Genomic DNA, 17283 nt, shown 5'->3' with positions numbered 1-17283 from the left:
TCACCCAGGGGTCCTCACCCAGAGCTTGTACCCTTCCCCAAGTAGGCTTGGACTGTCCAGTCCTTCTCAGACCTGGTCTGGGGTAACCTGTTTCCTGCATTCATGTCATGAGGGTTTCAACTCCCCTCCATCAGTGGGTATAAATGTCTTGGTCCTGTCTTCTTCCCAGTGGTGTAGGGAGATTGAGTTAAGGCGTGTGAATGTGCTTGAAAAAACTAAGATCTCATGCTGTGGAAATTTCCCTTAGACCATCCTTGCTCCTGGGAGGCAGAGGCCCGTGTGACAGCCTGATGCTGACTGTTCCCTCCAGTCACCCACCCAGCAGTTCACCAACCAGATGGTCAGTCTTAAGGTGGACGTGTGAGTCAGGGCATCTCTCTGCCTCCAGCTGGGGAAGAAGCACCGGCTGCCTCTCCCGATGCCAGTGCTGGGGAGCTCAGAAGGGCAACACTGTGAGCAGGGAGTTTCTGCTGGCTTTTCACCTTGGCATTCCAACTGACCCTCTACTCTTCCTGTTTCTGGGCAGAGCCTCTAGCTGAAGGGTCACTCGGGCTTCCTCTCCCAGGATCTCCAGCTGCCTGCCTTTGTAGGGTTTATCAGTGGTGAGCACCCTTCCTTGGTGGGCAGGAGGAGAGCAGAAGGCTGCTGGTTGCCAGCTCTAGGGGAGGATGGAGAGGAGGTGGAGGCAGAAGCCCCTGTGTGGGTCAAGCTCTGGAACTGAGAGGAGCGGGCAAGTTCCCTCCCACGCAGGTTTCCATTTAACTTGTGGCCTCCAGGAGGCTCCTGGGATCCGGGCTCTGCCTGACCGAGGGCCCCTGCAGGGACAGGCGTGTCCACACCTCGTTAGCGGGCTTGGCACACTGGCTTCTCTGGGTGCCCCCTGCCCTGCCAGGTGAATGCCCGGAACCAGGGAAGGCCCTCTCTGACTAATCAACCCGGAGTTCGGGAAACTAAGCGAAGATAGAACTGTGACTGGTCAGAGCTCAGCCTGGTTTGTTTGTGCTTTGGCGATAGTGGATGGTGCCCAGTGGGCGTGAACTCTATTCCCGTTCTTGGGAGTGGTCTGTGGGATAAAACTACATTAAATGAAGGGGTCTGGGCGGCCTTAATAGTATGGTCAAGCATTTAAATATTTTGCTAACAAAATCATACTAGGCCCACGGCTCACAAGAGCCACTAGGTAATGTGTACCCTTGTGAGGGATCCAGTCTCCTGGCCTTGTAGGGAGAAAGGGCCACGATGTCACCAGTTCCCGGGGGGATTTCTGAGGTGTTGTGAGGTCTCAGCTGGAGGAGAAAGACATCAGACTCCTCACTTTTTTTCTTCTCCCATCGGAGCCTCTGCTCCTTTTCTTAGGCCAGAAACTCTCTCTCCCGGCTGGCTCTCCGATCCCTGGCCCTGGCCCTCCTTCCCTTGTAAAACCCAAATACCACTGCCCTTTAATCCTTCCACCAGAACCCACAGGCAGCGGCTTTTCACTGCCCTCTCCCGCTCACCCCTGACCTGATTTTGTTTTTTTTTTTTCCTTCCCTCAAACAGTCTGTTCAAGGTCTACTCCTGAGCTGGAAATTGGCTTACCAGCAGCCTCTCTCTCCTCTGAGCCTAGGGCAGGGGGCAGTCCTGGAAAGTCATTGACAGAGGCTTAACCCAGAACATCAGTTATAAAAAGACAGCAGGCAGAGGGCCCAGATTTGGGTGTTCCGGCACCAAGAACAGCGTGGCCTCCCTGGGGCTCTGCAGACCAGCTGCCATGGTAAGAGGCCTCTAGGCTGTCCTGGTGGGGTCCTGGGGTCCTGATGTCCTGATGCCTGCTCTGTGGCCATCACTTCTCTCCTCTGAAACTTGGCAGCCTCCTAGTACCTGGGAAAGAGAGGGCAGAGGGATTCTGGGGATGGGCCTCAGAGACAGGAATCCCTAGGAGGGATGGGCTGGATCATTGCTCATGGGCCTGTGGGGACAGTTCTGGTCAGGAAGGGGCAAAACTTTGGAGCCCGAGGTAGGCAAACCCTACCGCCAATGAAAATGGACCCTTCCCGAGACCTGGGGACAGAGGAAGATGGGCCATGGGTCCCAGAGCTCTGGGCCAGAATGCCTTTGTGTGGTGGTGACATTTAGGGAAAAGGTCACATGGTTCCCTTGACTGGAGTCCCTTGTGGAAATGGTGACGCTGCCAGCGGTCAGGGGCGGGGTCTGCTCTGAGCACAGCACCAGGCCAGGGCCCAGGGGCCCACACCTGTGGTGCTCCAGGTCCTTGGCTACCTTGGGCCTTGATGAAATGCTCTGGAGCTGCAGAACAGGAGCGCCAGGCTTTCCTTTAGGAATTGGGGAAATCGAAGGGCCAAGATCAGCTGTCCCCAAGACGTGAGAGTGTGAGTGCATCCTGCGCAGCTGTGAGGGGAAGGCGGTAGCCCCGCCTCTGGGAGGCCAGACTCCCTGCTCAGATCTAAGGGGGAGAACATGTCTTGTTTGCTTAGAAGAAAATCTTTTCCCCTCAGTTCACAGGGAAGAAAATTGATAAGGGCCCCAAAGGGCTGCTGCTTCTTATCTTCAACAGCCGAACTCTCCTCCAGGTCATGGGATAAGGATCCAGGGAGAAGGGGAAATTGGCTCTGTGTGTTGGGGGGGGTGAGTGGAGGGAGTGGGGGGGGTGCTTCGAGGAACAGATGAGAGGGAGGGACACACATTTCTCTCTGTCCCAAACTTCCCAACAGCCCAAATTGATGAGGAGTTACCTTTTCTCTCTGATGTCCTCAGGGAGGGAGGGATGTGGTTCCTAGGACTTTATTCTCTCTGTCAAGTGACTCTAAGGGACACCTGTCTTGAGGAGGAGGTCTGAGGCAAGGAAACAGCCAGTCCTTACTAATGTGGATGGATCTAGAATGATCTTGTTTGTGCATGTGGTCTCCTTCTGACTAGGATGAAATGTCAGTTTCACGAGGACAGGGACCTCCTCTCTTCTTGTGCAGGTGCCCAACAGTGCCTGGTGCGTCGCAAACGAATGAACAAATGAGTGTCTTTTCTTTGCTTTTCATTTCACTAAAGCTCTCCACCTTCATCTTCTGTTGAAGGCAGACTTTTCACCTGATCAGCATCTACTTGGTGCTGCCTGACCCTGGACTAGTCGGGCCAGACCGTCTTGCAGGGAGAGGATGGTCGCCTCTCACCGCCCATCTGCCTGCTGAGCAGGGGCTGACACCCCGAGTGCCAGGTGCCGTGACCCGCCAGGGCCTCTTGAGTGGCCCAGGTCAAGTCCCCTCCCTCCTGACACCTTACTGACACTCCCCCATCCTCCTTTTCTCTCGTCCTTTTCTCACAAAGGAAACTTTGTGTATGCTCGGTGTTTGATACTCCTTGTATTTCAAGTGTACTGGTCTTGTCTCCTCACCCAGACAGGAAGTTTCTTGAAGGAAGCAGCCATGTTTTATATTATCCTTGGTCCACAAGTGTGTGTTATAGGCAGTAGGTGCTCAGTAAACATTTGATGGCACTGATGGTGTGAAATCTAATCATAGTCCTCTGAGGATGTCCTGCAGTTTATAGTCCTTGAAACCAAAGGGACAGTTTGAAGTTTCACACACAGCAGGTCACTTGGCAGCCCTCTGTGCTGGGCGGAGAAGCCTGCTTTACAGATGGTCTAACAGGTTTGAACTGTTTTTGATTCATGACACTTCTGACATCAAATATGTGGGTTTTTTCTTTACATCAACCGATTCTCCAATTCTCTGCAGACACCAACTATGTGTCCTCCAATTCAGTTCAGTTCTGGCACTACCGAGTTAGTGCAGACCCCTCAGGTGAAGGGCTCAGTCCCCCAAGACGGCCCCCACTTCAGACACCAGCTGCAAGACCAGGCCTTCTGGACGTCCGGCCAGCCGGCTGTGAGTCAGAGATTCCCGCGACCCCTCCTCGGGTTCCATGGTTGGCTAGAACTGCGCACAGAACTCAGAAAAGTACTTCACTTACTGTTCACAGTTTCTTACAAAGGGTACAGTTGAACAGCCAGATGAAGAGGCACACTGGGGTGAGTCCTGCTGTAAGGGTCCCGAGTGCAAGAGCTTGTGTCCCCAGGGAGTAGGGTGGGCCACCCTTTTGGCACATGGATGCGTTCTCCAACCTGGAAGTTCCCTGAACCCCACCGTTTAGAGTTCTTAGGGAGGTTCCATCACAGAAGCTTGATAGGCCTTTGGTGACTAACTCAACCTCCAGCCCCTCCCCTCCAAGTGGGGTAGGGCGGTCTGAAAGTTCCAACCTTCCAGTCACATGGTGGGTTCCCCTGGCAACCAGCCCCCATCCTGAAGCTATCTAGAGGGCCATCAAGAGTCACCGCATTTGCACAAACCCAGCTGTGATTGAAAGGGGCTAATTGCGAATGAGAAAAGTTGCTCCCGTCTCCCCTACCACTCAGGAAATTCCGAGGGTTTTAGAAGCTCTGTGCCGGGAACCAGGGACAAAACCCAAATTATATAGCTCTTACATATCACAATATCACACAGGTACAGGGAGGTAGAATGATCCCCAGGGTCATATGACTGGACGATGGCCAAGCCGGAATTTGAACCTTGAGTTTTCTGACTCTCAGACTTTCCCCTTCCCATGGAATCACAGCAGCGGGCATACAGCCCCCACCTTTGCTTCATCAGGGCGTCTCCTGGGCTCCATGGAGGCAGGTTCCTGCCTGACTTCACCTGACTGTCACCTGCCCCCGCCCCGCCCCTCAGGCCACTGGCTGCTTTTCCCTTTTCTTTCCCGAAGCTCCAGCTCCTGGGATGCTGCTGCAGTGAGTGGCCTGCCCCCAGACCCACGAAAATGGGCTGCAGGAAAGAACACTGAGGAGGCAGGAAGTTCAGGAAGTGGCACTGGGGCTGGGGACGCCAGTTGGGGCTGGAGAGCCATTTTCCTTGTCTACAGAATGAGGATGTCCCCTGCCTGTTCTGCTAGTCAAACATCCTGTCACAAGCAAATGAGAGTCTATTAAAGGACCTTATAAACTGCAGAGAGCCATAAGAATATTGTTGTTAAATATGATTATAGTGCACAATTACAGCTCAATAAATCCGTCCAGTGGATAGTGCCTGCCTCCTAAGTGCTGGGCATGACCTGGCTGTGCCTCGTCCAGGGCCAGGCACGCAACAGATACTTAGCTCTATTATTAATTATTACTGGTTTTGTAATTATTATAAGGCATGACCTCTTCCCTCAGAGAGGGGCGGGTGGTGGTGAGAAGGCTCCTGGAGTAGGTGCCTTTTAGGTTGGGACGGAGAAGACAGGAAAGTCAGCCTGTCACCTGGGGCTTTCGTTATTCACGTACACCTCAGGTCCCCAAAACCCTGTCTTTCCATTGAATCTAAAGTTCTCAGCTGCTGTGCTCCTTCCTCCCCAGAGAATATTCAGCAATCTAACTTCTCAGCATCGAGAAGAAACTGTTATCTTCAAAGGCACCTGCCCACTGCTGCTGGTTAGCAGGAAAGTGAGTCTTGGCACCTCCGAACCTGCGCAGGAGGTGAAGGGGCCTGCGGTGTGGTTGCCAGAGCTCCCGGGCCGCCCTGCTCCTCTGCCCTCCCGGGGCCTGCACTGCGGGGTAAAGGCCAGGGCGAGTCTGGAAACCTCTGGTCATGCCTGCAAAACTCTAAAACAACCCGGGGAGGTTTCTGCCCCACTGGGCTGGGTGTTGTTGGGCTCCCACCACTGCTGGGCCTCGGGACGGCTGAAGCACAGTTAGCCTGTGAGCAGAAGGCTGTGCTGGGGCAGGGCGGGGTGAGGGGCATGCTTCTCACCTTACAAGGTTTTGGTGGTTAAATGAGATAATGTGAAGCACTTAATGCAGTGGCTGGTGCTCAGTGCCAAGGCCACGCAAACAGTATCTGTGGTTCTGACACTTACTCAGGGGTCTGCGATCATTAGGATAAAGCCAGCAGGTGTGGATGCTTAGGACTCCATCTCCAAGAAGCCTCTGGCCACTTTTTGTGCTCAAATTTCAAAGCAGGGTGAAAGGTCAGACCAAGGGGCTACAAAGGTACATTTTCCTGGGAAATCAAGAGTAGGGAGAGAAGGCAGCAGCAGCCATAGTCAAGGTCATGTCCTGCCTGGGCTGCTGTTGACTTTCTTCCTTCCAGGAACTGAAGCTCTTTGCCGCTGAATTCCCTCACCATGTCCTGGGCTCATGGACCCTGCGCGCTGGTGATCAGTTTACCAGAGGACTGTTTTCACGCTGAGCGAGGTTCCACAGTGCCTTCTTCCATAGGGATGTTTGGGGTGTGGGCGTGGAGCAGAATCGCAGTCTAGGCTGGCCAGGAATGGTTGACAGTCACACATGGATTTTGAGAAACTGAATTAATCAGCCAAGGTAAATCAGGCACCCAACCAGGGAAGTGGAGGCACCCAAGGATGAGCAGCAGTGGACGTCATTACTACCCCTAGGCTTGAAGGGGTCAGGAGAGGACGCCTCCAGACTCCAGGGAGGGTTGACAGTGCGGAGGCAGGGATGCCCAGGGAGGACCATCATAGAGGCAGGACGCATCCCCCATCAGGACTGTGGCACCAAAGCCAGTAGAGCGTGGGGAAGACCATACCCCACATCCTCCATCCTCCCACCCTCCCCTCTCCTGCCCGTGCCTCCCATTGGCTGAACCTGCAGGATGCCAGCCAGTAAGGGAGCCCAGGTGCCTCCATCCACAGGCCTCAGCTTCTCTGGGTGCAGAGCAGAGAAGGGGGATGCTTGGAGGTGAGCGGAGAGTAACCAACCAGGGAACCTCTCCTAAAGGCTAAATCCTGGTGGAAACGTCGACTCAACAGGTGTGACAAGCAGAGGAACAGCAGCTCTGGATGCCTAAAGGTCATAGCAGCTGCTGCTTTTTAGGGAGGGGCCACCACAGCAAAATTAGTCAGCACTTTCAGGTCTGGTCAGCTGGAGCAATCAGAAAAGATAATGAAATGAAAGGCATACAGATTGGAAAGGAAGAAGTAAACGTATCTTTATTTGCAGCAGACATGATCTTGTATAGGAAAACCTAAGGAATTCACTGAAAATCTATAAACACTGATCAAGGAGTTCAGTGAGGTTGCAGGACACCAGATCAAGGCACAAAAATCAGTTGTACTTCTATACAGTAGCACTGGGCAAACTGGAAATGAAGAAAATTCCATTTATAGTATCATCAAAAAGAATAAAATAGGAACAAATTTAACAAAAAGAAGTATAAAACTTATGAGTATAAAACATTGTTGAAGAAAATGAAAGAAAACTTAAATAAATGGACACCCTATGCTCATGGGTCAGAAGACTTAATATTGTTGAGGTGGCAACACTCCTTAAATTGATCTACAGATTCAGTGTAGTGTCCTTCACAATTCCAGCTGCCTTTATTTGCAGACAAGATGGTCCTAAAATTCACATGGAAATGCGAGGCAACCAGACAGCCAAAAGAATCTCAAATAAGTACACAGAGGACTCCCACTTGCCAATTTCAAAACTTACTACAAAGCTACAGTAGTCAAGACGGTGTGGTACTGGCATGAGGACTGATGTACAGATCAGTGGAATAGAAGTGAGACACAGAAGTAAACCCTCACGTTTCTAGTCAATTGATTTCTGATAAGGGTCCAAGGTAATTAATTTAATGGGGAAAGACTAGTCTTTTCAACAAATGGTGCTGAAACAACTGGATATCTACATGCAAAAGAATGAAATTGGACCCCAACCTCGTACCACATATAAAACTCAAAATGGATCAAAGATCTAAATGTAAGAGCTACAACTACAAAACTTTTCAGGAAAAAATGTAGTCATAAGTCTTTCTGGTATGGGGTTGGGCAGTGGTTTCTTAGATACAATAGCAAAAGCACAAGCAGTAAAATTTTAAAAACAGATAAGCTGGACTTCATCAATATTAACCCCTTCTGTGTAGCCACGGAAAGTGAAAATGCAACCCAAAGAATGGGAGAAAGTTTTTGCAAATCATGTATCTGATGGGCACTTGTATCTAGAATATATTTTAAAACCTCTTGCAACTCAACAATAAAAAGACAAATAATCCAAAGGCCAAGGATCTGAATAGACGTTTCTCCAAAGAAGATGTGCACGTGGCCAGTTGCACATGAAGCAGGGAAGGTGTAGCTCAAGTGGTAGAGCGCATGCTTAGCATGCACAAGGTCCTGGGTTCAGACCCCAGCACCTCCATTAAAAAATAATAATAAATAAATAAACCTAATTACCTACCCCCCCCAAAAAAAAGAACAAGCAGTAAGCCTGTGAAAGTATGCTCAGCGTCGTAGTCATCAGGGAAATGTAAACCCCAAACACAGGGAAACACCACTTCATCCCCACAGGGACGGCTGATCCGGACGGCACAGTAGTGAGCGTCGGTGGGGGTGCGGGAGGACGGAGCCCGTGTGCACTGCTGGTGGAATGTAAAGTAGAGCAACGGTTGTGGGAAACAGGCTGGCTGTTCCTCAAGTGGTTAAACAGAGTTATCGTGTGATCCAGCAAGATAGCACCAAATAATTTAGTATTCCTTTCACATGAAATGTTCAGAATAGGCAAATCCATAGAGACAGGTTGTTGGGAGGGGCGGAGCTGAGGGTTTGGTGGGGGTGGTGACAGTTAAGGAGCATGGACATGTTCTATAATTGATTGGGTGATGAGGGCACAACTAAAAGCCATTGAAGTGTACTTCAAATGTGTGAACTGTATGGCGTGTGGATTATATCTCAATAAAGCTGTTTAAAAAAGAAAGAAACCAAAACCCGGCCCCCAGGGGCACTCAGTAGGCTACGAGACCACGTATGACTTCATGAGGAAACTTCCCTACTGTTCTGTGGCCACTGGCCGGGCTCTCCTGGCTGGGCGGGGGGCTGCCTGCCACTGAGCACCCTTGGCCTCTTTCCAGGTCTCAGGGCATGAGAATACCCCAGCTCCAGTAGAACGTTTTAAATTTCAACTCAACTTTGCTTTGGTTCAGTTAATTGTTTCTGGAACTGTGTTGCAAACCAGGCACCAAGCCAGTTTGTGAAAGAGAAAGGGCTCTGGAGCTGAGACAGGTGTGATGGTTCTCGAGTTGGCTACTCCTTGTGGGTCCTTCGGAGCCTTATTTTTCTCATCAGTAAAATGAGGGCTCATCCCCAAGGGACTGTGGTGAGAATTAAGCAAATAGAAGGTGCCTGGCATAGAGTTGGTAGAAGTGGAAGCTGCCTTCCAGAGCCCCTGGAGCAAGTTCAAAGACTAGTTAGGTCTGGCTCTGGGGCTTGAGTGGGGAACCAGGGAAGGCTTCCTGAACAAGGATATTGAATTTGATCCATTTTTTGAATAATCAATTACATGATGCAAATTCAAAAGGGTAAACAGTGAAAGATAAGCCTTTTCCCCACACCTCTTCCCTGGAGGCGCCCACTGTTACCCGTGTCTGGAGCCTCATTCTAGAGGTGTTCTACACGTGTCTGCGTATGTGTGCTTCTGTGCAGAGGGCTCCTCTCAGTGGGGCAGGATTTGACACCTGCTACCTGGTGCTCCATGAGGATCAGAAGGTTCAGGCTAAGATGGCAGAAGAAGCAAGGCCCCGGGCCTCAGGTATTGCTCATGCTGCCTTCCTGTCTCCCAGTCCGGTTCAGCCAGAGGCCATTTCCAGTAGTAGGAATGCTGGCTGCATTCTCTTTCAGGCCCTCACCTTGCCCAGCGCCTCTCTGCACGGCGCGCTCAGGGGACGCCCTCTGCCTTCCCCTTTTTGCAGCTCCTGCTGCCTTTCTGGCCTGTTTGCTCCCTTGTTTTGGTGGAGCTCGTCTGTCCACAGGAGCTTCCTGAGAAGTGCCACGAGGCCAGGTGTGAGCCCTGTTCTTTGTCTTTTTTTTTTTTCCTTCACACATCATTGATAGTTCAGCTGGATAGAGCATTCGGGCCAGAAATCATTTTTCCTTTGCAGTTTTGAAGAACTACTTTGTCCTTTTCTAGCTTCCCAAGTTGCTGTCGAGAAATTCAAAACCTTGCTGATTTGATTCTTTGTGTCCCTTTTTTCTTTTCTCGCCCTTTCTGAAAGCTTGCCAGGTCTGAAATTTTACGGCATGCCTGGTGTGGGTCTGTGTGCATTCGTCTTGTTGGCTCAGTGTGCCTTTCCTTGTGGAAGCATGTCCTCCTGTCCTGGGAGTTTCTTGAGTTATTTCATTTCCTCCCCTGTGTTTCCTTTGTCCTCTCTTCCTGAGACTTCTGTTATTTAGTTCTTGGATCTTATGGTCTGGCCTCTATTTCTCGTTCTTTTTTTTTTTTTTTTTTTTTTTTTTTTTTGCCTGTTTTCCATTCCTTTGTCTTTTTGCTCCAGTTTCTAGGAGATTTCCTTTACCTAACCTTCCAGTGCTTCTGTTGATTTTTTATTTGTTTTCCCCATCATATTTTTAATTTCCAAGAGCTTTTCTTGCTCTCTGAATGGGTCTTTCTTCTTCTCCTCCTCCTCGCATTGGCCGTTTCCTCCAAATTGCTTTTTTCTGCTGTGTTCCTTTGGTCTCTGTCTTTGAAGGAATCTGTCCTTGGTTGCCCAGTGACCTTTGGTTGCTGGCTTACAATTACTAGTAGGGACCAAAGGCTGCCTGGAAGGCCGGTTTCTGAGTTGCACAGTGGGTGATGATGTGCGCTGCTTGTTAGGGGACCTCAAGGTACTATCCTGAGGTCTTCCCTCTTGGGCTGGGTTAGGTCTTGGAGGAGGGGAAGGGCTGGCTGCTGGTGGTCTGGGAGCTGAGTGGGGTGAGGGGACAGGATATATAGGTTCAGTTACCCTTCCTGTCCTGTTTTTGGCAAGGTATCCAGGCCCTCAGCTGTGCCTCACATCCCCCAGTGCAGAGCCTGGGCTTCGGGAGAGGGTGGGTGGGTGGGAGGGGGTGGTCTCTAGCAACATGATGGGGGGAAACGGATCTTGGGATCTAACCACTTCTCAAAAGCTTTCACTCAGCTTCCATTGTTGGTATCAGCTCGGCCAGCCCAGTCCCCGGGGCCCTGGAGCCACAGTTCCCAGCCTTTCCTGGATTCTGTGGTGAAAGCTGGTGGATGATAGCGTCTCCACTGCCAGGTGGGGCTGCAAAGCCAGCTAACCTGAACTGCGTTCCAGCTTGCACAGCTGTGCTGCTGTGGTCTCCTCTCCTGGCCTCTCTGTCCTTGGAGATTTATAGCTAGTAAAACAAACCGACAAAAACCCCAAAAACCTCTCACTAAAGCTTTGATGGGATTTCAGGAGGGAGAAAAATGAGACACATAACCCAGACGGGAGCAAGCTTTGCACAGGCGGGCACAGGGCAGAAGGCATCTGGGTAGGGAGTGTCTTGGTGGAGGGTGTACTCCGAGGGAGATGGGAACGTGCTTGGATTACTTGGAAACAAGGAGTGGGCAGTTTGGATGGAGTTGCAGGACCCAGGAGGCTGAGGAATGCTGGGAAATGAGGCTCCACAGGCAGGTTGGAGTGTTGATGGGAGGTGAGATTCTTACCCGTGGACATTGGGGGTCATAGAGGGTTTTAAAAAGTGTGTGAAATAACGCCTGTGTTTGGGATGCTGTCACCAGCAGATCGTGTGGATTGGTAGCTCAAGCCAAGCGGTAGTAATGGTTAATAAAGGCTTGGAGGCTTTTACAATAGTTCAGGGTGGGTTCCTGGAAATGAAAGGAGGAAGCAGGACATGAGGGATTTAAGAGGTAGGGCTGATAGGCCTTCTTGACTAGATGGTGGGTGAGGGGGAGGGAAGATCAGAAGGTGACCCTGCACCGGAGCCCTAGTTCCCTGGGATGGAAGCAGGACGAGGAGTCTGGTTTGGTTTTGGGGAGTGAGTGTCGTCCGAGCTGGGGGAGGGAGGGGGTGGGTTCTGTTACAGAATACACATCTGACATGTGTATCCAACAGCTATTATTTTTAAATCCTCACATTTCAACCTGCAAATGCCTATGCTGGTTAAGAAAGAGCAAGAGGTGGAGAGAGGGAAAAGGTGTCAAGGTATGAACAAGGAATCAGCCCCTTAAAAAACAAAAGAAAAAATTTCACGTTGTTAGAGATCATCAAAAGCATCTTTATTCTGATACTCTCACAGGTTAATTCGTGTTGCAGGATGGCTTCTGAACTGCCTCGAGTCATGCAGAGAGTTTCTGATTCATTTCTTCCTTAGAAATCATGTTTTGACTGAATTAAGCACTCTGCACACGAGGCCTTTACAAAAGGCACAGAGTCCTCTTTATTTGGGTTCTGTAGCCAAAAGGGAAAGTGGAGAGGGGGCACCACTCACCCCGCACCCCCTTACTGCCTGTCTCCGGGTCCAGGTGGGATGCTCGGGCCGACTGTTCTTTCAGCCGTGGCTCTTGGGGAGGTGAGGAAAGAGCCCTGATTGCAGCGTTTGCCAATTTCTCTGATGTATAGACACCCGCTGTGGCCGATTTCAGGCTACCAACTTGGTGTCCCTGAGCACGGAGTTGGAAATCGCAGAGTCGGGTGAGCCAGTGAGAGCAAGCTGTGCCTGGGGGCAGGGGGCTCACGGTAGGTCCCCCACACAGGGTGCCACTGGGCAGCACTCCATTTTGTAGGTTGTCTGACTTGTTCTGACTAAGGGGGCTGTGAGGGTCCAGTTGTGCTTCAAAGCATCATCTCAACAAACCAGGTACTGGCTCGGCTTCTTGGCTGCGCGGTCCCCCGGGGTCTCCGCTCATGGCCCCAGCCCGCCCACCTCTGTCCTCCAGAAGCAGGTCCAGTCCCCTGCTCAGTCTCCGCGTTGCTAACACTAACAGCTGACATTTGTAATGAAGGCTGACCATGTGCAGGCACTCTTCCGAGCACTCTACGTGCATTAACTCCTTTGATCTTTGTAACGAACCTACGCACATTACTGTCATTATCCCTGATTTTACAGATGAAGAAATTAAGGCCTAGAGGTAAGGCAGCTGGCCCAGAGTTAGCGGGCTTGGCGGAGCCCTGATTGGAACCCAGGCAGTTGGACTCCTGGTGTCTGACCCACTGAGTTATCCCTGCCCTGTTACAGGAACATCTGGGAATTCTCTTCACATTTTTTTTTTCTCCTAGGATCCAGTCAGGGCCTCAGCACTGCTGGCGCACTGGGGCTGCCAGAGGAAATATGGGGATGGCTAGTTAAATTTAAACTTCAGATAAACCAATAATTTAGTAGTGTACAAGTATGCTCCACATGTTGCATGCGATATACATTTTTTTAAAATGCAGTTTATCTGAAATTTGGATTCTAACTGAACAGTTTGCATTTTAATTTGCTGAATCTGGCAGCCCTTGGCTCAGCGGCTACTCTTGGTTGAGAGGAGAGTTGGGCTTACGGGAAGAGAAGCAAGTAGTCAGTCTTGCCTCCCACATTCTTCTGACCAGGTTGTGCTGAGGATATAAATCTCTGATTTGTGGTACATTTTAAAGTAAAATATACTTAATATCTAACTTCCAAACATGTCTGACTTTCCCTTTTTCCTCTAAAGAAAGAATATAAAAACACCTTTTTGTAGGAATGTGCCAAGATACAGGTAGATCACAACAGCAATTTAAGAATCTCACAGTCTATTTTGCTGTCCCAGAAGAATCACTTGACTTAAACACAACTCATTCAGAAAACTGTCTAAATTTTTAAAAAAACACCCTCAGGGGAAAATTCCATTGCTTTTTCTAATCTGTATCTTTTGCTGATCTAACCGGCCAGATATTTTTCTTAAAGCTTAATCTCATCCTGCTGTGGCTGCCGGGGAGCTTGGGTGTGAACCGGCAGCACTGCCCTCTGCAGACTCACCCTCCCTGGGTCTCTCCCCACGTGGTGTCCAGGCTTCTCAGCCCATAGGGCCAGAGTGCAAAAACTGCTGGTCATTTCAGCCCTTGGATGGGTCCGTGCAGCGGGTGGTGCCTGGGTCCCAACCAGCGACATCCTTACAGCTGCCTGTGGCCAGGTGCTGGGGTGTTTTACCCGGGGACTGGCGCTTTGGCCTCAGGGGAGGGAGGTGTTCTTCATTCAGTTCAAGGCTAGTCTTTTACCTGAGCTGTGGATCCACCTTCCCCGGTTGCTCCTTTTCTTCAGCTCCTTGCAGCCCACGCTCCTGTTTCCAAAGCACTTTGGACTCTGCTTCCTGACCTCCTCTTGTGGAAGGTTTAGCTTGCTTTTACCCCCCAGCCCACACGTGGACCCACTTTCCCTGCCTCCCTTCTTCCCGCATGCTTAGGCAACCATTTTTAAGTACCTTTTCAGTTTTTACATGATTAAAATCAGGTAAAGAGTCACAGTTGAGAACACCGACTGTATTTCACATTTTCCTGTGAAACTTCTCAGTTTCCTGGAGTCACTATTTACCTCATCCCAGACGAATTGTCAATTGTGGTCTCCTTGCCATTCCTTCAGAGACGTCTCATAATCCAGCCTTTTTGTTTATTTGTTTAACTCTCCCCAGTGTTCCCCTTGGAGCCCCGCCCCTGGAAGCTTTCTGGCCTGTGCTGCTGCCTGGAGCAGCAGTTCCTCCCCCATCCCCTGGGGGTTCCCTGTGCTTCCCTCTGTGCTGACTCCCCAGGTCCCTCAGTCTTGGTTTATTTACGCCCTTGTTTTGTTAGTGCCCCCCCCCCCCCGGAGCTTCCCGGGCAAATGCACACGTGGGTGATAAACTTTCCTAGGCCAGACGTGTCAGAAAGTCTTTATTTTGCTCTCATACTTGACTGATAGTCAAACCGGGTAGAGAATTCTGGGTTGGAGAGCATTTCCCTTAGAAGTGGCTCAGTGTCAGTGTGACTTCTTTCTTTGGGGCTGTAGTGGGCTGAGTGGTGATGTCCAGGTCCTCTTCCCTGGCACCTGTGTCACATCATCAGGGAAAAGGGTCTTTGCAGATGTGACAAAGTTAAGGATCTTCACCTGGGGAAATTATCCCAGGTTGCCCAGGGGGGCCCTAAATGCCATCCCAAGGGTCTGCAGAAGAGAATGCAGGAGATTCGACACACGCTGTGGCTCTAAAAGGGGAAGTGATGACAGAGGCAGAGACCGGAGTGATGTGGCCACAGGCAGAGGCGTTCCAGCAGCACCGGAAGCGGAGGAGACCAGGCAAAACACTCCCCCGCAGCCTCTGGAGGGAGGGTGACCTCCATTTGGCACCTCTGTTTGGCCCAGGGAGACTGATGTGGAGCTTCTGACCTCCAGAGCTGGAAGAGAAGCTACCAAGCTTGGGGTGATTTGTTACGGTAGCCCCAGAAACATACAGGAAGCTCATGGGATCCCCCAGTCTGGTTACCAGGCAAGACAGCACGGTGCTGGGGCCTCAGGGGGCCCTCACGAGCAGAAGCACATCCTTCAGCTCTAGGACAGCTCTGCCCCGCTCCGCCTGGGGCGGGGGCCTCGGCTCCCCGGACTCAGTCTCTTATTTTCTTACCTTTTCTCCTGTTTGCCATCTGTCAGTCTTTTTGTTATGCTTTCTGGGTAATGTCCTCGACTGTCTTCTAATTCTTCTATTTATTATGTTTAAAAATGTCTGTGATGCTATTTTAAATTCCCTGGAGCTCTTTCTCGTTGCCTTTTTAAAATAGCTGCCGCCTCTCAATGCAATAGCTTCTCTTCCTTCTCTGAGATTAATTATGGTTTTTTTGCCCCAAGTATCTGCTCTTTATCTGACTTTCTCCTCAGAGTTCCATGTTTTAATTCCGTTTGTTTTGGTGAATTTTTTCGGCCCTTTCCTCAGACATCTGGCAGTTTTGACTGTCCGTTCATACTGAAGGCCGACACCAAAGCCGATCAGAAAGCCTGGGACAGTGGGGCTTGTGGACCAGGGGTCCTCACCCTTGGAGAGGAGGCTGCAGCCGCCTCTTTCTTCGGGGACCCACGACGTGTCAGTAGCCATGGGATGTCGCTCCTGGGCTGGTGGTTTCTTAGAGAGGCGTCCTTGGGGTGCTCTGGGCCAGGCAGCCTGGGAACCACACTGTGGAAGCTGAGGGCTTTGATGTGCCCTCTGCTGTCTGTACTTCACATGCTCTCTCTGTCTGGTACCTCTCCCCGGGCTGGGCCTCGGGGCCCATGGTGAAGCCTTTCCAGGCACCTAGCCCCTTGTCTTCTGAAAGATGCCAGTGCCTGGTGGTTGGGAGTAGGGCCCTGGATGCTCACAACTGGTTCACCCAGCTCTGACACTTCCTAGCAGCGTGCCCTTGGGCCCGTGACTCTGTCTGTCCTGCAGGAGTATGTTTCCACGGCTCGAGACCTGGGAACACAGGTGAACCATTGCTGGGGTTGCTGCGAGGATGCTGCGAGCGACTGTACCAGAACTGCAGGGCTGAGGGTGTTTGCTATTCCTGTCCTGCTGCTTTGGGGAAGGTTCCCTGGGAGACAGGTCTGGGACTCTCACTCCCTTAGACTGTAACCAGCCTTCTGTTTGCAGCCCCGCCATCTGAGGCACCCCATCCACTAAGTTCTGAACCTTCCAGGAGCCTGCAGCTTGGATTTGCTTGTTCCGTGGCCTCCCCTGTGCGTTCTCCCGGCCTCTCGCTGCCCCTCGCCCACAAGCATCTTCTGGTTTTATGGGCCTCTCATCTGCTGCTGTCCAATTTCCCATTCTTCATCCTTGAGGGTTTGTGCTCTTTAGAAAAAGATCCTTTTACTGATGTTTTAGTGGGATTTCAGAAGGGTGGAAACAAACCCCTGTGTTCAGTCCATACATTTCACCAGACCTAGTTCTTTCCATAAAATGTGAAGCAAATATGTCAATGTAGGGACATCAGTTTATTCTAGGGTCATGAGCCTTAAATTGCTAACTGGATTGTCTATGTTTTTCAAATGTTTCATAGAAAGAAAGCAAGAGAGAGGGTGGGGGAAAGATGAGGGAAGGAAGGAAGGGAAGAAGGAAACAGAGAGAGAAAGAAGGAAGGAAAGAAAAGAAAAGGAAAGAAAGAAAGAAAGAGGGAAAGGAAGGAAGACGGGTCTCTTGGTCGTGGGACCTTAAGCTCATCCTGCCTTTGTCCTCTTCTTACTTAAACGTTCTTAAAGTTCTTGTCCAAACACTGGGGAGCGTGCACCAGAGACCTCATCTCTCACTAACTCACTTTTACCTCAACCCAACCCCCACCCCCAAGCCGCACTGAGGCCACCAGTGAGCCCCCTGCGGCTGAATCCCATGGCTGTGTTTTTATTCCTTATCAGAGCTCTGCTGCCTTAGACCCTGAACATCCCTCGGAACCCTTGCTCTCACGGTGACGCTCCCACAGCCCCGGCTGGTCCCTGGGTGTCCCTCTGCTCACCCTGGTCCTGTCGGGGGTGTTTCCGGCCGTCGCATCCACCCCTCCCACCCTCATCTCCCCCGCAGGA

The 17283-nt window shown here is 51.0% G+C and overlaps 1 protein-coding gene across 6 annotated transcripts in view; it reads left to right on the top strand.

Moving 5' to 3' along the window:
- PC (pyruvate carboxylase) overlaps positions 1–17283 on the top strand; it is a 103829-nt gene that overhangs the window by 52350 nt on the left and 34196 nt on the right. Inside the window, exon 1 of one of the 6 annotated variants that reach the window (XM_006179477.3) lies at positions 1571–1753. The exons of the other annotated variants lie outside the window; for them this stretch is intronic. Within the exon in view, the coding sequence (XP_006179539.1) occupies positions 1751–1753 (3 nt within the window). The 5' untranslated portion in view covers positions 1571–1750. Of the gene's footprint in view, positions 1–1570; positions 1754–17283 lie in introns of those variants that run through there. 6 annotated transcript variants of the gene reach the window in all.

Source organism: Camelus ferus, chromosome 10 (assembly GCF_009834535.1).
Source record: "Camelus ferus isolate YT-003-E chromosome 10, BCGSAC_Cfer_1.0, whole genome shotgun sequence".
Taxonomy (NCBI): domain Eukaryota; kingdom Metazoa; phylum Chordata; class Mammalia; order Artiodactyla; family Camelidae; genus Camelus; species Camelus ferus.
This window is presented reverse-complemented; position numbering and strand designations above follow the sequence as displayed.